This window comes from Enhydra lutris, unplaced genomic scaffold (genome assembly GCF_002288905.1).
Source record: "Enhydra lutris kenyoni isolate GAN:26980312 unplaced genomic scaffold, ASM228890v2 scaffoldscaffold88, whole genome shotgun sequence".
Taxonomy (NCBI): Eukaryota; Metazoa; Chordata; class Mammalia; order Carnivora; family Mustelidae; genus Enhydra; species Enhydra lutris.
The window spans coordinates 3,412,025-3,432,711 of record NW_019154172.1 but is presented as its reverse complement, the minus strand read 5'-3'; the positions used below and the strand labels follow the sequence as shown (position 1 = coordinate 3,432,711).

General features: G+C 47.0%; 2 protein-coding genes across 4 annotated transcripts; both read right to left on the bottom strand.

Annotated features, from left to right (window-relative positions):
* Positions 1-7,653: 7,653 nt before the first annotated feature.
* LOC111162027 (splicing factor 3b subunit 4) lies at positions 7,654-11,907 on the bottom strand. 2 transcript variants are annotated; one of them, XM_022526186.1, is made up of 6 exons: positions 11,814-11,907; positions 11,238-11,366; positions 10,434-10,976; positions 9,926-10,132; positions 8,274-8,447; positions 7,654-8,078 (listed from the first exon to the last, which is right to left on the bottom strand). In XM_022526186.1, exons 1-6 carry the CDS (start codon positions 11,845-11,847, stop codon positions 7,891-7,893), a joined length of 1,275 nt encoding a protein of 424 aa, XP_022381894.1. In that variant the 5' UTR covers positions 11,848-11,907; the 3' UTR covers positions 7,654-7,890. The 2 variants fall into 2 exon arrangements, with proteins under 2 accessions (XP_022381894.1, XP_022381895.1); XM_022526187.1 differs by having other exon boundaries at positions 8,274-8,402.
* A 1,016-nt stretch (positions 11,908-12,923) lies between these two features.
* LOC111162059 (myotubularin related protein 11) lies at positions 12,924-20,612 on the bottom strand. Of its 2 annotated transcripts, XM_022526250.1 has the most exons (17): positions 20,547-20,612; positions 20,101-20,191; positions 19,549-19,670; positions 19,300-19,360; positions 18,980-19,122; positions 18,435-18,513; positions 18,168-18,303; positions 17,828-17,915; positions 17,591-17,679; positions 17,381-17,505; positions 16,863-16,929; positions 16,554-16,624; positions 15,833-15,999; positions 15,347-15,520; positions 14,914-15,096; positions 13,956-14,249; positions 12,924-13,398 (listed from the first exon to the last, which is right to left on the bottom strand). In XM_022526250.1, the coding sequence occupies exons 1-17, from the start codon at positions 20,610-20,612 to the stop codon at positions 13,252-13,254; spliced, it is 2,103 nt and encodes a 700-aa protein (XP_022381958.1). In that variant the 3' UTR covers positions 12,924-13,251. The 2 variants fall into 2 exon arrangements, with proteins under 2 accessions (XP_022381958.1, XP_022381959.1); XM_022526251.1 differs by lacking the exon at positions 20,547-20,612 and having other exon boundaries at positions 19,549-19,585; positions 20,101-20,111.
* Positions 20,613-20,687: the final 75 nt, after the last annotated feature.

Genomic DNA, 20,687 nt, shown 5'->3' with positions numbered 1-20,687 from the left:
CCAGTAAGGAGTCATGCCAATGGGTTCAGAAAACTCTACTTGGCTACAATTCTCCACCCCCATCTCTGTTCTATGGGCAGCCTTGCCAATACTCCCGGACTACTCTAATTCTGTTGGCTAAAGCACTCTTTCCAGGATGGTATTTAGAAAGGCAGTGCCTGCCTGGACCTCAGGGACTCTCCCTTTACTCGGCTTCCATCGCTGACCTCTCTTCAGCTTGATACATTCTTTATTTAAATATGTTAATATTTTCAATTAGGTTACAGCCAAATCTTGCTGGCAGAGAGCTGGTTCTTCTCTTTAAGGTGACTTTGCATACTCTCCACTTATCCATTACTTGCTAAAATAGAAATATTATAGTCATACAGAGAAAGATAGTATATATTTTCCAGTTCTCAGGAAAGATTTGATTATTTTTCCCAGGAACTACAGACCCATGCACCCCAAAAGCTACTCCTTCACTGTCTCTCCTTTGCTGGTTCTATTAACACAAGAGTTCCTAGGGGATAGGTCCTGGCCCCTTTCCCCCTTCCATTCCCCCTTCCCCATTCTCACTTGTCAGATCAGATAGTCTCATGACTTTAGTGACATCTACATGCTGATGATTCCCACATTTATCTCTCCGGTGCAGACATTTCCGCCAAGCCCAAATTCAAAATCTCCACCTGTAAACTTATCAATGCATAGCTATCTCATTAGCATCTCAAATGTATTATCTGTAAACGAACTTCAGATTGAGGTCTTTCTCAACTCTTCACCGAGGTGCTCAGGCCAGAAACCTTGGAGTTATCCTTGTTTCCTTTCTTTATCAAGTCTTGTCAGCTCCACTTCAAAATATATTCTGAAATCTGTCCCTTCCCTGCCGCCCCCTAGTCTAACCCACCACCATCTCTGTCCTTTGCCACAGCAGCCTCTTAACGGATTTCCCCACTTCCAGTCTTTCTCTGCTAAAACCCATTACTCTCAGTGGTCAGGGTGATTCTCTAAAATCAAATCTAATCCAACAGATACTCTCCCAAGAGAAATGAGGGCCTATGTCCCGCAAAAAAGACAGGCAGGGGAGTTTTCCCAGTGGCCTCATTCATCATATTCAAAAACTTCAAACGTCTATCAGCCAAAGAATGGTTAAACTTAGATAAACAAACTGGTATATTCATATAGGGAATACTACATGACAAATTTTTTAGAGACTAAAATACTATAGGCAACAGGATAAAAAGATCTCACAAACAAAAGAAAGCAAAAGAAGCTGGACCAAAAGGAGTACATACTGTATGTTTCCATTTATACACTGTTCAAGGAAAAGCAAATTAATAGTAGAGGCTACCACCAGGAAGGGGAAACTGACCGTGGAGGGGCACAAGGGAACCCTCTGGGGGCTGGAAATGTACTAACATCTTGATTTAAACAGTGGTTAAAGGGGTAATTACATATGTAAAAATTCACTTAAAACCAATGTGTTTTTCTGAATATGTTAACCTGCAATTTTTAGAGAAAGTTTTTTTTTTATTTTTTTAAAAAGATTTTATTTATTTATTTGACAGAGATCACAAGTAGGCAGAGAGGCAGGCAGAGAGAGAAGTGGAAGCAGGCTCCCTGCTGAGCAGAGAACCCAATGTGGGGCTTGATCCCAGGACCCTGGGATCATGACCTGAGCCGAAGGCAGAGGCTTTAACCCACTGAGCCACCCAGGTGCCCCGAGAAAATTTTAATGAGATTTTACCACTCCCCTTTCTTTAAATCCTCCAATGGCTTCCTACTGTACTAAGAATTAAATCCAAACTCCTAATCATGGCCTCAAACTCAAAAGAGGGTTGCCTCTCCAACCTCTTCCTCATATCTCTGCTTCAGCCTCACTGATCTCCCTGCTGTGCCACCAACATGCCCAGTGCAGACACAGCAGAGGACCCTGGCACTTGGGGGTCCTGCCGCTAAAACTCCCTTCTCCCAGATCTTTGCCGCATCATTCAGGTCTCCACTCAAAAGTCACCTCTTCAGATGGCCCTCTCAACTCCACAGTCACTATCCTATCACCCTGCTTTATTGTTTTTTCTTACAAGATATCCCTCTCTAAAATTATTATTTTTCTTTATTTACTTTTTAAGTGTTTTGTCTTCTCCTACGTAGATTTTTGGTTCTAAGGAAGCAAGAACCTCATCTGGCATATTTACTGGCTGGCTATACCCCAGTATCCATCAAGTAAACATGTAATGAAAGAACATTCCAAATAAGTTAAAGACTATTACCTTTAGTGCCAGTGATAGGTGTTGAACTAATAGATAAAGAATTTGTTTGATGGGGTGCGTGGGTGGCTCAGCCGGTTAAGCGTCTGCCTTCAGCTCAGGTCATGATCCCAGTCCCACATTGGGCTCCTTGCTCAGCAGGGAGCCTGCTTCTCTCTCTGCTTCTCCCTGCCACTCTGCCTGCTTGTGCTCTCGCTCTGATAAATAAATAAATAAATAAATAAATAAATAAATAAATAAATAAAACCTTTAAAAAAAAAAAGAATCTGAAGGAATATAAGTTAATTGCCTACTGAGAGTTGCCCCATTTTTAGTCTCTTTTCCACAACGGCTTGTATTAGGTGAGGGAAACAAGACTATGGCCTAGGAGGTGGTGAGTGGGTATGTGGTAATGATGGTTAACCTTGTTAGAGCCTGACATGGGCAATTTTCTGACCACTTAACATTGATGAACTCACCCCACCTCCCCATTAACCCTATGAGATAATCACCATTTACAGGTGATGAGATTGAGGCCCTGAATGGCTAAGCAACTTGACCTTAATCACACAACTCAGAAGCGGCAAAACGAGGATCAGAACCCAGGCAATATTGACTCAGAGCCCTAAATGCTTTCAAAATGCACCCACCTAAAGCATACAGTTCAATGGGTTTTAACAAAAGTCTGCACCCATGTAAGCACCCCCTTGATCAAGATAAAGAACTTTTCCTTTATTTCCCCCAAATACCCTCTGCAGTCCATAACCCCATCCCTGGCAACCACTGATCCCCTTTTGGTGACCATACATTAGATCTGTCTTTTCTAGAGTCTCATAGAAGTAGATTCATACAGTATCTAGGTGTCTGGCTTCGTTGTTCTGGGTCTTAGAGCTTCCCAGGGTTTTTAATCACTGCCTTATATAAAGCTTCCTGGTATAGTTTCTTTGCCCACTTACCTACAAATTGGCTCCTTCACATTAGCAACCCCCCCGCATTCCGTCAGCCTTCTCCCCACCACACTCTAAGTACATGAGATTGTCAGGATGGGGAGAGTAGAGGGACAAAACAGGGTCAATGACAGCACCTCTAAGATACCAGAAAGTTCCAGGACAGATGCTAAAAGCACAAAAAGAGCTCCCATCCTTTAGGAGTTTATAAACCGGTTAAAAGGGAATGTCTTATAAGAAGAGTGTAAGTGGGCGCCTGGATGGCTCAGTCGGTTAAGCGTCTGCCTTCGACTCAGGTCAGGATCCCAGGGTCTTGGGATAGAGCCCCGCATCGGGCTCCCTGCTTCGCTGGGAGCCTGCTTCTCCCTCTCCCTCTGCCTCTGCCTCTCTCTCTCTCTCTCATGAATAAATAAATAAATAATCTTAAAAAAAAAACAACTGATAAGCACCAAAGGAAAAGATTCATTCATTCAGCAAGTAGTCAATAAACGTAATATAATATGACTACGAAAGTGGCTCTAGGGCTGGGGCAGATCTTGGTTCAATTACTGCATTTCTCACTTCTTAGCATGTGACCGTGGTCAAGTAACTTAATATCAGTTAGTTCCCTGATCTTCAAATGGGGGTAATAACAAAACCTAACTCAGGGGATTGTTATGAGGTTAACGGAGATAATGCAGATAAAACACTTGGGACAGTACCTGACATATTAGTAAGAGTTCAGTAAATATTAGCTGTTATTATTTTTACAATTATTATTGTATAGGCCAGGTACCTTTCAATATTCTCGGGGACAGATTAATAGAATGAGATTCCTTAAGGGTTCAGTGTCATACAGGGATACTTAGATTGGGATCCATGAATCTTATGGAATTTTTGCTTCAGGGTATTGGATATATATGCAAATACGTATTTTTCTTGGGTAGGGTCCATAGTTTTTGTTATATTCTCAAAGGACTGCCTGTGGCCCACAAAATATTAAGGACCCAGGGTCTAGAGCATGCATACATTCTCAATTGACCCCAAGGGGTCAAAAACTGGTTTGGGCAGCAGGAATCTTAGATATAACAATGGTTTGTGTTCCCCCGAAAAGGGCCCTAGTACATAAACAGATGCACAGCTTATCTGTGATATTAAAATTTCATGCAGGGGTGCCTGGGTGGCTCAGTGGGTTGAGCTGCTGCCTTCGGCTCAGGTCATGATCTCAGGGTCCTGGGATCAAGTCCCGCATCGGGCTCTCTGCTTGGCAGGGAGCCTGCTTCCTCCTCTCTCTCTCTGCCTGCCTCTCTGCGTACTTGTGATCTCTCTCTGTCAAATAAATAAATAAAATCTTTAAAAAAATGAATTAAAGAAATTTCATACAGGGGGGTGGAGACCAATTTGAAAACAATGTCTCCTGGTGGGAGTGATGGGGAGGGGGCAATAAAAAAAATTGTTGAAAAACCCTGGTTTGGTGAGTAACAAACAGATGTGTGGAGTGAAGTAAGGAAATGTAGGAACAACACTGGTTCTGCACAGAGAACCACTGAGCACTGGTATCTGTAATGGTAGGGGGTGGGTAGTTAAACTCAATGACTGGAGGAGGCACTCCAAAATTAGCACTAACTGAATGAAAGCGCAGAGATTCTGAGAGTGAGCGCCTGAGGAAACAGTGGTTCCAAAGAGGGAAGCAGGGAATTCAGCAAAGGCACGAATTCACTCTGTGAGGGTGGTGAATTTATCCACATGCCATCTATCTATCAGGTAACAGCTGAAAATGCCACACAGGAGTTTCTATGAAAAAACAAGCTGGTGGGACGCCTGGGTGGCTCAGTTGGTTAAGCAGCTGCCTTCGGCTCAGGTCATGATCCCAGCGTCCTGGGATCGAGCCCCACATCGGGCTCCTTGCTTGGCGGGGAGCCTGCTTCTCCCTCTGCCTCTGCCTGCCATTCTGTCTGCCTGTGCTCGCTCTCTCTCCCTCTCTCTCTCTGACAAATAAAATCTTTAAGAAAAAAACAACAAAAAAACAAGCTGGTAATCATCAGCACGAGGGTAACTGTCATTGACGTCCTCGTGGATGATCAGTTAGAAGTCGGTTCATTTGACAGATGCCGTGGAGGCAGAAAAGACACAGAGGCTGAGACAAAGCCTCCCACCACCTGGGGCTGCTGGAGTGCCAGCCTGGGGAGCCTGGGGCCAGGAGCCAGCTGTTAGCTGTGCCGGGTTCCCAGAGCAGCCAGGACCTCAGCTTCTGGCCACAGCAAAGCAATTGTGTAGCAAAGCTCTGTTTGAAATGAAGAGGTCAATTTATCCCACTGGGATTTAGAAGCCTGGTATCCTTAGTCATCCACAGTGTGAAATAATCATGCCGGATCTTCCTCAAGCTCTTGACAGCTGTCCTCTAGATGACCCCACTTGCCTATGTCCATTCACCTCAAAGTCAACATACCTGAAACTGAACTTACCATTTCCATCTCGCTCCCCAAAATTCTTCCTGCTGCATACCCTCATCCTGATTCCGCTCTCCCTGTCATTTCACAATACCCATTCGAACACCTCATCCTGCTACTTTGCCTTTTAAAATACCTCCCCGGTGTATCCCTTCCTCTGCATCCCGGCTCCTTTTACAGCCCTCGTTTAGGACATCGTCTCTCACCCGAATTATTGCCAAATGCCCAGCTTGGCACCTTGCTCCCAGTCATCTCCCTCAAAACTACCTCGTTTCTAAAATGCCAATCTGTCCCTCCCTTGCTTAAATCCCCACTGTGGCTTCCACTCATGGAGAGCAACTTCCTGCAACCTGTGTGCGTGACAGGGGTGCTCACATGGGAATTCCCTCAGCATGTTGGGCTGCTAAACAGGGCCTGAGAGCAAGAATCCCTGAGCCAATAATAGCTTCTGGCCCGAAGCTGCCTTCTCTGTCAGTGCGCTGTTTCAAATGGTTCTCTGCCATGTGAAAAAGGACAGAGAAGCACCGATTCGTGGGAGCCCCTCCGGCTAGTTCCAACGCTGAATCCAGTGCGTTTTCTGTTGTGCCATTCAGCAATCTCTGCTTCCACTCAGGAATATTCCATCCATCTGGAATGAGCTTTCCTTTCTTTACCTGGGAAACTTCTGCCCTTCCTTTAAGATTACATGCAAATATATCACTTTTTTCCCAGGAATTTTCTTGGACTTTCATGCTCGGTTAGATACCCTTTCTCATGCTCTCAAAATATTTTGTTTCATAACAATCTCGTATGTGTCAGCCTACTCCCTTGGTAAAGAGCAGAACAGAACTGCCTTGCTTGTCTGTGCATTACTCAGAAGGCACCAGTGGAGGTCGCGTCGCCATCAGGTCACGTGAACGAGAACGGTGCAAGAGAACGAAAAAGCTCACCTTTTTCTACCTAGACTTCAGGAAAGTTCATGATCACGTAAACCAGAAAAAGAGCTTTAGGAAGGGTGCGATATCAGGGGATTAAATGCAGCAAAGAACAGAAAGAAGGCCTTTGGATTTGGTCTAATTACTGAAAGTCTTTGAGCACAGATTTAAATGGGATGGAAGTCAGGTCTGGAAGGACTGGGGAGAAAAAAATAGGGATAAACCCAAATCCCTTATTTATGATGTCTAAAGGTAGACAATGTAAGAAAGTGAAGGTTTACTGAGTTCCTACAGTCCCAATTTCAACGGTTTTGCAATTATGTAAGACACTTATTTATATGGCGTCAAAGGAAACTGAGTTTAACACAGTATGCTCAAAGAAATCTGGCTTCCTTCCATATCATTCCCCCCCCATCCCTGCTGTGGGATCAATTTCCATTCATTTTTATCTGTTTTTAAAATACAAACAAATGGGGGAACCTGGGTTGCTCAGTTGGTTAAGCGCCTGCCTTCAGCTTGTGTCGCAGTCCTGGGGTCCTGGGGTCCAGCCCCACATCTGGCTCCCTGCTCAGCGGGGAGCCCGCTTCTCCCTCTCCCTCTGCTGCTCCCCCTGCTTGGTTCTCTCTCTCACTCACTCTCTCTCTCTCTCAAATAAATAAAGTCTTTTAAAAAATAAAATATAAATAAATGTATAGATCACATACCACTTCTTAGATGTGGTGGCATACTACACTTTCTGTTCTGGTACTTTCTTCACCTGATGTATGCTAGAGAGCTTCCCAAAACACCACGTAGCCTTTCCTCACTCCTCTCTGCTGCTGCTACACAGATTTACCAGTTTATTCAACCAGTTCCTTACTACCGATAGAAAAGTTGCTTCCAGCCTAACGTCATTACATACAGTGCTGGGATGGGTGGCTTTGCGCACGTTACCTCGTATTTTTGCCAGCACTATCCCCAGGAACTTCACGTCTGTCCTCGCGTCATGGTCACAATAACCTGTGTCATGGCTACTGGGTCTCAGCTTATAAACTAAACGGAGCCTTTTAAAAATGTGGTAAGCACCCTCACTCCTACCTTACCATTCTTCTCCCAACATACTTCCTAGAGAAAAGAGAGAAAGTTACTCTGCCAAGGAAAATAGCACGAAGCATAAACAAGGAGTTTATTTTCTCTGTGCATTTGCAAAACACTTAGGACCAACATAGAAAAAAAAATAAAACCTCCTGTTTAAAAAAAAAAAAAATTACACCTAAGGAAAAAAAAAAGGCCTGAGAGGGATTAGTGCCTTAGCCCTAGGGAGCTATAGCAACTCTGACTGGTCCAAGGAATTGAGAAGATATTGGGAAGATAGAACAGGAGGCAAGACAATGAAAAATTATTGCGGAAGAGGGCCTCGAAGTGGGCCACGAGGGGGAACTGGAGGACGGGGGGTGGGCCGGGGTGGAGGGAGGGGCCCCCGCTGGTAGCCGTAGGGTGGGGGTCGTGGAGGCCCAGTGTATCCATGAGGAGGCATCAGCGGAGGAGGTCCACGCATCCCATGTGGAGGCATAGGACCTGGGTGACCTGCACAAAGGAAAAGAAAAGTCAGTCAAGGCAAGAAATAGGAAGTGCTGATGTGGGGTGAATGCAGAGAGAACACTGACAGGGAGACCATGAGCAGAAATGCGAATAAAAGAAAGGGCAGGGGACAGGGCTGTGACAAGGGAGTTGTAGGACTCTGATACTCAAGGATGAGGGAGGTGGCTAGAGCCTACTCACCCATGGGAGATCCGAACGGAGGCCCTCGAGGGGGCATGCCCATTGGAGGAGGTCCAGGATGAGGCATTCCAGGTGGTGGTCGCGGTGGTGGCTGCCCCCCAGAGCCTGGAGGCCCAGCATGGGGGTGTCCTAAGCCATGAGGGCCATGGTGGGCCAGCTGCATCTGAGACATCCCTGTGAGAACAAAACAGACACAAAGAGAAAGGAGACAAAAGGAATACAGAGAGCACAGAAGATGGAGAAAGGAAGAGAATAAAATTGAGAAACGAAGTCACATCAGGACGTCCCGAAGAGAAGGCTGGTATGAAGTGCCTTTATCCTCAACCCCATTCCAAGGGTACAAATAAGTCAACTACCCCCAATCAACGGTCACCCACTCCACTCGTTCCTTCCACGATTTAGACGCTCTAACAGTGCTGCGGAAGTCTGTAACAAGTCGAGTGATTATTCCACTGACAGGATTTGGGAAGGTAGCAGTGACCCTGTCCAAGCAAAGATCTAATTCTAAAGAATGAGTAAGAATTTTTCAAGTGGACAAGAGTAGACTAGAATAACCCAGGCAGGAAACATTAGCATGTGTAATTCACAGGGGCATCAAACAGCTAGTATGTTCAGGGAAAACCAGTAACTCAGGAATAAAGAGCAGCATGTAGTCAGGGGAGTAACTGGCAGGCACTGATCACGAAAAGCCTAGAATGCTATGGTGACAAGTGTGGGTTTTACTCTGTGTAGTTCAAAGGGAGCAACAGAAGAATCTTGAGCAAGGGTGTGTAAATGTCTGTGTTTTAGAAAAATAACTCTGTGCAAGTGGACCAAAGATAAGAGAAACTGGAGGCAAAACGTTAGAAAATTACTATAATAAATTAGGTGTGAAATAATATAAGTACGGGCCTGAACGAGGGCACTGGCAGTGGGAGCCAATGCTAGAAATATTAGTAAGACTTGGTATCTACAGTGGGGTGATAGGAAGTAGTTAAAAATAGTTTCCAGATTTCTGAATTAAGCATCTGAAAACAGAGTACTAGAGGAAGAACAGGTTTGAAGGGGAGGGTAGAACAGTGGAGCTGTCTGTCAGGCAGTAGTTGACTTAAGGTCAAGGACCAGGGATACGTATCTTGGAGGCATCAGTGTACAAGTAATGGCCCTATGTGGAAAAGAGAACTAAATACAAAAACCTAGCTAGATGGAGAGAGAGAAAAGCCTATTAAGGTGGCTAAGATTAAGGAATCAGACATAAATGAAGACTGCAGAAAAACCAAGGAACAAGATTTTCAAAAAGGATGATGTGCCCAGTTTCAGGTACACCAAACAGCAAACCAGATAAGGAATGAAAGCACCCCCTAGATCTGGCAATCAGGTTACTGCTTTGGGGTAGAAGTCAGAGGAGAGAAATTAGTAAAAGTTAAAGGGGAAAAAAAGCAAGTAGTTATACTCTTTGGATAAGTTTAAATAAGAAATGGAGACAGAGTGGTAGCTGTTAAAGTAAACAGAGAGCAGTATTTTGTATGTTTTTATAAACTATTGTCTGAAGAAAAGTAGAGCTCTGGAACTATCTATTACTATTATTGCTGAGCAACAAGGGCAGCACCATAAGCAGCAATAGAGCTCCTCCACCAGGCTCCTCCCTCCCTTCCCCAGCAAAGAACACCCACCTGGATGGGGCATCCCACCCGGTGGGAATGGGTGAGGATGTGAGTGTCCATGTCCAGGATGTCCAGCCCCTGGGGTTCCTGCTGATGGTGGGCCATGCCCTCCAGCCCCAGGAGGCATAGGTGGTGGCGGCATGGCTGGGGGTATCCCAGGTGGAAGGGCTCCAGGAGGCGGCACTGGGGGTGGGAAGGACCCAGGAGGAGGCATGCCTACAGAGGAAATGGAAGAAGAGTTAATGAAAGTAAGGAGAGAATGTCTTCAGAGAGCCTGTTCAATGCAGCCTCTTTAGGCAGGATAAGCTCTTTTCCCTTCCTCCCAGCCCTCAAAAGTCAGAAGCAATACTAGACAACTCTGAACAACTTTCTTCCCCACCACAACTGTCACCCCTCACTCCTTTTCTCATCATCTACTGACCCCACGTCCCCCTTTATCTGTTCTTTTTCCTTCCTCCTGCCCCACCCTCACCACACCCCAAACCCAAGACAAAAATATTCTGAATAAAAGCTTTACCTGGAGGAGGAAGCCCAGACCCCAATGATGATACCACAGGATTGGGGGCTGAGGGCGGAGGGGGTGCATCTGCAAACAGCTGATGAGGACGGTCAGCCTGGGAGAGTGGGTTCTGGGCTGCCAGAAGTCGTTCAGCTGCTGAGCCATGGCGCTCACCCTTGGAGTCCTTCTTGAAGGCATAGGACACAGTGATAGGGCGGTTACAGAGATACTGCCCATTCATAGCCTCAATAGCTGCATCAGAAGCATCAAATGAGGCAAAATTAATAAAGGCATAACCTTTGGAGTTGCCTGTGTCAGGGTCCCGCATAATCTTCGGGGTTTGTAAGATGACCCCAAAGGCGCTGAAAGTATCATAAAGCAGCTTCTCATCAATCTCCGGGTCCAGATTGCCAATGAAAATGTTGGCCCCCACGTCCAGGTTCTTGTTGTGAGCTGATGCCTTGTTCACCCGTATTGGTTTCCCATAGAGTTTGATCATGTTCATGATCTTAATGGCATAGTCAGCATCTTCCTCACTCAAGAATTCCACAAAGCCATAACCTGGGAAGTAGAAGGGTGGAGATTAACAACTTAAGTGAAGTGATTCAAAATGGGGTATAACTCATTCACCTCCCAAAGCACAAAGAACATGAAATAATCACCTCACTTCAACTGGGAATGGTCCCAGAAGCAAACTGTGAGCTACCCTTAAAGAGAAGAATCTGCAGGTGATTTATTCCAAAACAGATATGAAAACTGCTGGAACCCTCCAGGGGCAGTCTGTCTGGCAACAGGTGAACATTCCTCTTGTCATGTACTCACCTTGGTGCTGACCTGTGACTCTATCCTTTGGCATGTGGGTGTTGACTACCGGCCCTGCCTGGAGAAATAGCTCCCACAGCAGCGGTTCGCTAACCTTCTCGTCCAGGCCCCCGACATAGACAGTGGCATCTAGAAGACAGGAGCAGATTAGGGAAGGGATAAGATAATGACAGGAAAAAAGAGGTGACAGGCGGGGGAATTGGGAGTGCACAAGGGGTGTAAAAGAAAAAAAGAGAAAAAGAAAGATTAAGCCCTTACACCTCCCTCATTCTAGAACTAGAGAACCTTAAGTCCACCTGAAGGTTCTGCTGCAAATTCTCTGTGAATTGCTTTGTTTCTGGTTTTTGTTTGCTCGTTTGTTTTTGTTTTTTTAAAGGGAAGGTAGAAAGGATTGGATAGAGCATCACACCTACAGGCCTCAGTCTGCACCCGGCTCCCCGCCCCCGGAAGGCACGAGGGCCGGTCTCCCGCCCTCCGGGGGTATCCGATCTCCCAATCCCGGCGGAAACACTGCTGGCCCTAGTCGAGGCCTCCCAGCTCCCCTGGGCCCATTCCCGGCTGGTCCCCTCCAATCACCCTGGTTCCGCTCGGAGATCGGCCCGGCCGCCATGGCGAAAGAGCTCCCTCCGTCTCCAGGCAGCGATCCCACCCCCTGACCTTAGTCACTACTTCCACTTCCGGGACGAAGGCGGTCTTGAGGGCGGCGGGCGGGGCCGTAACGGAGGAGGAGCCGGAAGCGGCTGCGGCCATCTTAGGAAGCGCGGGGACTACGCGATTTGTGCGCCAGGCTCTTCTTGTCCCTGGTTTTGTTCAGAGTCACTGCTGCGGCGGATTAGAGCGAGGAAGGCGGACTGGAAATGCCCAGACCCTCTTAAGGCAATGCCAGACGTTAAAGGACCATTGTTCTCCCAAAAATGTAAATTCGACAGCTAAAACAACGGAACTTTACTTTTTTAAAAATACTGTGTTGGCAAAAGAGCCTTCTTTCTGTTCCCCGGAGAAGGGGGTGTTCTGGAAACCTCCCCTTCCCCCATCTCAAGGATTCGGCTACCTTAGGACATGGAGGCAGCCCTCCACTCTGGCCCGCAGTCTGTAGGAAGCGGCGGCCTCAACAGACCCTGGGCATGAGGCGTTTCGTTTTTCCCCAGGGGAGAGGATTGCGGAACGTCTGAGCTGGGTTCATGTGCAAGTCACCTAGTCCTATTGCATGAGGAGTGATGGAAATCTGAGACTCAGAGGAAGTGTGATAAAAGCCGAGGGGTGGTTGATATTGGAGCCCAGAGGCCTCAGTTTCAACCGCCAGAACACCCCGAGCCCAGCAACCAACGTCTCAGACGGTATGCTCTTTGCTGATCTAAAAAGATGCATGTGGACTTCGCCTGGCCTATCCCCGTATTTCCTTAAGAATAATCTGGTGGGTCGCATCCTCTCCTGGTTTATACCCAGCAGTTTCTTACCTAGGATCTTTTATTCAGACACAAGAGATAATGCCAGCAACATGTATAAATAACTGTGCTTTAATGAACTCCTTAAATAGAAATGTCACTACAAAATATACAGTTGTCAGAGACAGGGTGCCTCCCATACACTCGATACCCATAGGAAAGAAAGGGAAGAAACAAACTGGGATTAAGCAGCAGGAGGAAGTGAGAATGAGTTCTATAGGCCATCTTTTTAGAACTGACAAACAGCATCTCTCATCTCACATTTAACAGCTGGATATCCAAAGGGATAGAATTGCCTTGAAAAAAACAAAGTTAATCGTATTCAGGATTGCTTTTGTTTCTTAATTCCTCAAATCCTAAGAAACCTCTTGAGCAACAAAACAGGACAGGGCAAGAGTTGGGAGGTTAGCACCACCCATCTACAATGGAAAGTTGATCAGTGAGCTTGTTGAGGGCTGGAGTGTCAAAAGCTGAGACAGCAAGACCAGATAATAAAAATTGGAGAATTAAAAAGAACCCTCCCTCACCCCAGACCATCCTTCGCCAGACCCATACAAAAGACAGCAATTTCAACGGGATTGGGAGAGAATGGTATGTGAATCTCTTTTCTTGGAATGATCCTCAGGAGATACTCTTGGTGTCCATTTCCTTAAAAGTTCCTGAAGATGGGATAGTTCATCCTGGAGGCCAGAGATTGTGGGAGCTGAGAGGCCTTTCTGGGGTGAAGAGAGGCAGAGAGGAATATTATTATAGCTTTAGTTGCCTGTTTCTATGAGAGCTGTCCATTACTTCTGCCATCTTTTTATTATTATTATTATTATTATTACTATTACAATTGACATACAGTATCCTGTTTCAGGTGCACATCATAGTGATTTCTTCATACTTTTGTAAAATTTTGTAAAATTATACTTTTATAAAATTGTATTTTTATGCAATTTTTATACAAAAAGTTGATCTTTTTATATATTACAAAGTGATCCCTGTGATAAGTCTAGTTCGCATGACCTCTGGCATCTTTAATTCTCTTTCCCCCTCCAACTATGCCCTAGGTTCTATTTGATCTGAACCACAAGCAGTCTTTCCCATACATACACACATAATCCCAAACCTATCTACTCTGATACCAACAAGAATGGTACTTCAACCTCAGTCCTCCCAAGTCCCTTGGTTTTCCAGCTCCTGGACACACCTGGTTTCTCCCAGAACATTTGGTTTAGCAGTCAAGCCCCTTCTCCCACTCCTAATCCCTATCCCTGTCTTCCCTCCTCACCTGGATCTCAGGCCTTCCCCTCAGGTAGCAGCGTCTCCACAGCCTGATCTGGGGTCCCAGATATCCAGGCAGCAGCAACCCCCGGGGTAAAGGGCAAGCTCCCCAGTGTGAGGGGAGCCCCCACTCCTGATCAGCCAGGCTTTCAGAGGAGATAGCAGGTCGAGGGAGCCAACGAGAAGAGACACCCAGTAGGGAGGGGCTGTCCCGCCAAGGACAGAGCTGATTCATGGGGGTCAGGGCCCCTCTGGAGAAGAGCCACACAGAACTGGGGGGTCCAGGAACCAGGAAGCTTGGCTAAAGGGAAAAGAGAAATCAACTGGCAACCTAGAAACCAGATGACCCCACTTCCACCAAACTGGGTCAGGAAGGAATATCTAGCTGCCGCCTGCTCACACCGCATTAGTGATCAACCTACCAGACACCCCCCTGAGAACTCTTTATCTACTCTCCTCATAGGCCTCAAACTAGGCCTCAGGTCTGATTAAAGTCAACTTAAGGGAAACTTATAAAATGTGTGTAAGAAAGGGGTTACTGGGTGGCTCAGTCAGTTAAGCATCCAACTCTTGATTTCAGCACAGGTCATGATCTCAGGGTTGTGAAATCCAGACCCACATCGCGTTCTGCAGGTGCTCAATGGGGAGTCTACTTGAGATTCTCTCTCCCTCTACCCTCTCCCCAACCCCACCACCGCTGGCATTCACATGCTTTCTCTCTAAAATAAATAAATCTTTTAAAAAAATGTGTGTCAGAGATAGAAAAAGATGAGGACAAGAAGGACCCCCTTTGTGCTATTCTAGGATTTCTGCCTACCTGGGGACAGTCAGGGACTCTGACAGCTACAGAAGTGTAGGGAAGCTTTTCCTGGGGAACTCAGACACCATGTCTTTCCACTTCTCCCTACCTAGTAGGACGAGTCTGTGAGAAAGTCAAGGGAACTTAGGAAGTGTAGACACCTCACCTGCTGTCTAGGGAGCCAGGAATCTGGGCAGTATTCTGGGTCATAGCCAGGATTATGGAACTGTAGTATCTGTTCACTGCTGTAACGTAAATCCCAGTCCCAGACGGACAGCTGTGGGTTAACCGAGTTCCCAGCAAGGGGTTGGGAGTACCCTGGGGTACAGATTTGTGTATAGGAGTTGAACTGGACAGAGAAAACAAGAAAACGGATGGTTAAGCAAAAAGTAATCCTTTTCCCAAGTCTGGAGAGAAATCATAAAAAGCTCTCCTCTTCCTCTGGGAAATCAGATGTGAGGTGAAAGTCAAGTCATGAAGAATGAGCACCAACTCCGCCCCCCTCCCCCCAGATTTCACTTTCCATAAATCAAGACTAAACAGAGGGTATTTCTCAAGAAGAAGAAAAGACAGCTCAAAAATGGAAGTCACTGACTGACCTGTCCGCTCTGTTTTCTGCGCTCCCAGGGAGTATTTCTCAAGAATGTGAGAGTGTCAGGAACTCTGGCACTGTCGTGAAGAGCAAGAAGGAAAAACTCTGAGAATTCAAACTCAGCTGGAAACTGCTGGAGGAGCTGCCAGACACAATCAAGGAAGAGAAGAAACACTGGAGCCTGAGAAGAGGGAAAGTGAGAGGTTAGAAGGGATTGTAGGGGGAGGATGACACCTAAAGGGGGAGGATGACAAAATGATGGGGGACAAGGGACACAGCCAACAGGGCCACTAAGGTCAGGGAATGGAAACCTAGATTGAGGGTAGTAGAGGGTTGTGGTGCCTCATTCATCTAGGTCTCCCTTCAAGCTCAACCTAATCTCAGGATCTTTCTAACCCAATTTTACTTCCAGTGGATTATACTATATAGTTTTCTCATTCCCTTACACCTTTAGTAATAATCTCCCCCCAGTACCCTCCCCAAATGATCTTACCTCTTCACTGGCTCCAGTTACTCCAAGTCGGGTCAGGAAGGGATGTCCAGCTGCCACCCACTCTCGCTGCACTAGTGATTGGAAGCCAAGCAGTGTTCGGGCTCCAGGGGCTGAAAGCAGCTGGACGAGTGAAGAGAGGAGGCCATTGAAATCACGATCACTGCGCTCTGGGTGACAAAGAGGGAGAAGACAAAGAAGGAGGGGCCAAGAAACTAGGGCAGAAGAACATGAGAAAAGGAAACGTGGCAAGAAGAAGAGAGGGACACAGAGGAGAAAAGTGTGGGTTAGGGAGGATTGAGAGGGCAAATAGAAGTGAAGAGAAAATAAAGACCTTGAATGATTCAGTTCATAGACTCCACCTAGATAGCAATACCCAGCTTCAGTGTAGGAGGCAGAATCATAAATCTCAAACCAGCCTCCTCATTGTCCTTCCCACCCCAACCCAGTCACCATCTACTGATGGAAGGACAGGAACAGTAGGCAAAGAACCCTGCTATTAGGGACCACAAGCTGTAGTAACACTACAGCTAGTAGTAATACTACTGCTACTGGGAGGCAGGGTAGCACTGAAGGATGAGTTAAGGCCCATAGGTAGTTCCTAATGACAGAAGAGGAGAATTGTAGTGCTAGCTGGGGACAAGGAAGACTTAAAGATCTTCCTCCCAGTTGGGTGGGTAAAGGAAAAAGGAAGGCATGGAATAGGTTAACCCAAGAAACTCACCTTGGAGTATTACAGAGCGAACCCTGGATGTCACTAAGACTGAGATGTCACTGGCCTTTCGAAGACAAGACCTGAGGGGGCAGATGAGGAAGAGGAGGGAAGAATGGTAAGCCTGGAAGAAAGGAGTGATAGGTCATGGGATGGAAAAGAGGCAGACTCCAAAATTCTGCCCATTCTTCTAAGGAGCAGCATATAAGAGTCTTCTTGGGAAATCAAAAAAGCTAATGGAAGGCCATTTGGGAATTCAAGTTAACAGAAAGTTGGGGTAGGTTGAATTATATAAATTGTGGCTGGAAAATGCAGGTGTACCTGACGTAATCCAGCCATCGTGTTCCTTCCAAGGCCGAGAGCCATTTCTCCTCAGCTGCAGATGAGTCTGAGAGAGAGGAGAGGGGTCAGAAGGACAAAGAGATCTGGAGAACTCAGAATTTATGATTCAGGGTCTGCAGCCTTTAAGAATAAGTTGGGTAAGGGTTACTCAGGACTGGGGATAGAAATAAACAGTAACTGTAAATGGTCATAAGGCTACTACAATTAAATTGTGGGGACAGTTGTACAACCACGTAAATGTAATAAAATTCACTGAACACTTAAGATGGGTGAAGGCTGGATTTTATGGTATGTAAATTGTATCTCAATAAAGCTGTTAAAAAAATACACTAGGGATAGGAAGACAAGAAATCAGTGAGTCTGTGGGAGATGGGAGTTGAATAGAAAACTGTGGATCTTTGGCCTGAAGGGTTACTCATACTGTGACAGGCAAAAGGGTAAACCAGGTTAGGGTGAGCAGACCTAGGGGTGGGGGTAGGGGTCAGAGGTCATCTCACCAGGCAGGCAGAGGGCCCTCAGCTTCAAGTGGGCAAGCTGAACATCTGTAAGACTAGGCAGTTCATCCACAGCGTCCACCAGCACAACATCTGAATGCCCAGCCTGGAGCATTGACTCCACTGCTCTGGAGAGGAAGAAGTCACAAGGTAAAGGAACAAGTGTGTCCAAAACCTCCAACGCTTGCTTCTGCTCATCAAACCTCCCCTCACCTGATATCCTCTTTGTTAGGGTCGCTGGCTGTATAGAAGCCACCACAGCGGAGAAGATCACTGCCCCCAGGGTGATGCCAGGACAGGCGCTGCAGATGGTGGGAGGTTAGGATCACCATGGAAGAAACTCTTAGCCCCACCCTATCCCGCACCCATCCTGACCTCCCTCTACAACGACCCCCTCTGACCTCCCATAACCATCTAATCCCCAACCATCACCCTGGTCCCCACACTGACCGGTCCACGGCCCTGATGGAAGTGGCCAAATGTTCTCCTGACCTCACTGTCCAGAGTTCGCTTCGGGACCCAGAAGTAACGGGGGAGGCTATGGAATTGAGAGTTATAGTCACAGCTTGGCTCAATGAGCTCATTATAATGCAGACCTGTCATTACAAGGAAGTTGCTCAGGAGGGAATTATTTCAAGGGACCCCAGGTTTAGAGATCTAGGCAGTAAGAAGGATAGCTTTATGGGTCTCGTAAGAGGCTAGGGTTTGTGGGCAGTCCTAGCTTTAGAGGATCTGAGAACTGTGGGAAGATTGGGAGGGCAGCAGCAGTTGGGGTAGACTGGGGGATCACCTGGTGGCTACGTCGAACCTCTCATTAACAGTGCTGACTCTCCAGCCCTTGGCCCCCTGCTTTTTCCGCTCAGTCTCCCAGTCTTCTGATGTCTCCAAGAGGGGTATAGGTGGTTTTCTGGACCCTGAACTCTGGCCTAGGGAAGGAGTAAAGCACAGAAAAGAGGGAAAAGGAACCAGAGAGAGCTTCTCAGCTCTACTGTCCTCAGCCAGCCTCTGCTCTTCCCGATTTTTTACCCTTTCCCTACCCTAAAGCACCTTCACTCACCAGCCTTGCTCAGGGATATCCCTGCATACTGTTGGGCTTGACTGCTCTGAGCTCTGGCTCGGACAATGGCCATGGTCACCTGTGGAGGAAAGGGCATCCCAGCCTTTTGGCTCAGACTGAAGAAGTGAAGAGGAGGACATTGGTCCCATGTGTTGCTCAACTGTCTTTGCCACCAATAGGGAAGAGAGAATACCGTCCCAAGGAAGGGAGCTTCCACAAGTGGTGGGGACTAGGTTTAGGAGAACACATCCAGAACCTCAGAATCATGGAATGTCAATTCTGGGAGGAATTTCTGAAACAATCTGATCCTGTTTTTCAAAGGAAGAAGCTGTCATAATCCTCCTAATTGGCAGTGCTAGGCTAGAATTCAGGCCCCTTACTCTCATTACAGTATCCTCTATCCTAGCCTTTTAGCCTCTCCTTGAGGAGAGAAGCAGATAGAATGATGAGAGGGGTCCTAGGAGATAGGGGAGTAATAGGAATGCCAAGGAAAGGATCCCAAGGTTCTAAGGGGAGGAGGAGTCTTTGGGTTGAAGGCTTCTTACCTGAAAGGCCTGAGGCTCTAGTCCTCCAGCCTCAAAAGCAACTCTGAGCAGCCGGAAGTCTCGGCCATGAATGAGAATCTCCTCAGGGATAAATTTAAGTGGGGACCCTGGACGGAGGAGCTGGACTCTGGACAATCCACTCACTGAAATCAAGAGTTAGAAAGCAGTGTAGCCATGGATCAGGGTCCCTCTACAAGGAAGTCTTCCAGCCCATCCCACTCCATCCCTGCTGCCCTCTGAGAATAGAGGAAGGATGAGGAAGGGTGAGCCCCCAGTAAGCCCCTTCACCAACACCTCACACCCCACATCCCCCCACTCACCAGCCTCTAATCGCCCAATGTTGACCAGGACAAAATCATATTCACTGCTCAGGGGAGTCTCCTAGAGGAAGCACATGACTGATGCTAAAGACATCTGAAATCTTGCTCATTATCCTACCTTGGCAATCCCTAACCTCCCTAGAGACAACCCCTTAAACATAAGTCTCCCTGTCTCACTTATCTAAATCCTCCTAGACTCACCAATCCATTTCTCACTAACTGTGCTTTCCACTGGCCTAACCATCTCACCTGACTCCGTTGCCATCCACAGGGCTGGAAGGTGACCCTCAAGTTGGTGCAGATCAGGGTTCCAGGCAATTCAGGTTCCAGCCCCTTTCTTACCCCTGGGGCCCATGCTAGGATCTGCTCCCCTACATGGGAAGGGGGGAAGTCAGGTTATGACTATTCCCAGTGTCACCCACACTGGTATACACCTATTCCTCTGAGACAGAAGGCTGTAAAGAAGGAAGATTAAGATCCTCCCCTAACTCCACTAGAACAAAAGCTTAGGAGGAGGTCATTTGTATTCTTTTACTCTAGAGCTTAGAGCAGTGCCTGGCACAGAGTAGGGAACTCAAATAACTCTTAAATAAATAAATGAGGAAAGGGAGTAACAGAGGACCATTAAGGTCCACACTCCTAGCCAACTCTGACAGAGAAGAGAGCAAGCCTCAGCCAGAAGCACTTTGAGCAAGTAGAGGAATACAGAGGTATCTTTGGTGAGGTTTGAAGCAAAGTTTGAGCAGGATGAAATCTGGAAGAGTCTTTGGAGATTGGAAGTATTGGAAAGGAAGTTATTACCTGGGAGGCATCCCGTGGCCAGCTGATGGCCAAGCTGACAACTCCTGGACTCCAGCATCCCAGTCCTCTGGACAGATTTTGGTCCAGATCGCTGTGAAGGGTGTAGGGTTAATCCCCAGGCCTCTCCAATCCCGGGATCCGGGATTACCTCAGCAGCCACGGTTGGAGGCCTACACTCAGACTCAGGGGAAACTGAGATCAGCGGTTGTGAGGAGTTTAGGACCCAGTTGGCAGACAGTAAAGGGAGGGGCTGGTTAATGGATAATGAGACAATGAACTTGAGACTGTGAAAAAGACCAAGATCCGTCAAGCAAAGTTGATATGGGACACACCCTCCTCCTCTTCTAGCTCCTTTCCTAGCTCCTCTTTTATCTCCATATCCTCCTCATTCACACCGTCCTGCCCATGGTGCCCTTCCCTCCCAAACCCAAGTCTCCCCTCCTTACCCCCATGTCTGGCTCCGCCTTCTGGGGGGCGATGTTGAAACTCTGGCCCCGACCCCCCCACCACATTTCTCTGGCTCCATCCGGGGACGGAGCAGTGAAGGGTGGGAGACCTTGAAGATGCTCAAACCCCTTAGGGGTAGG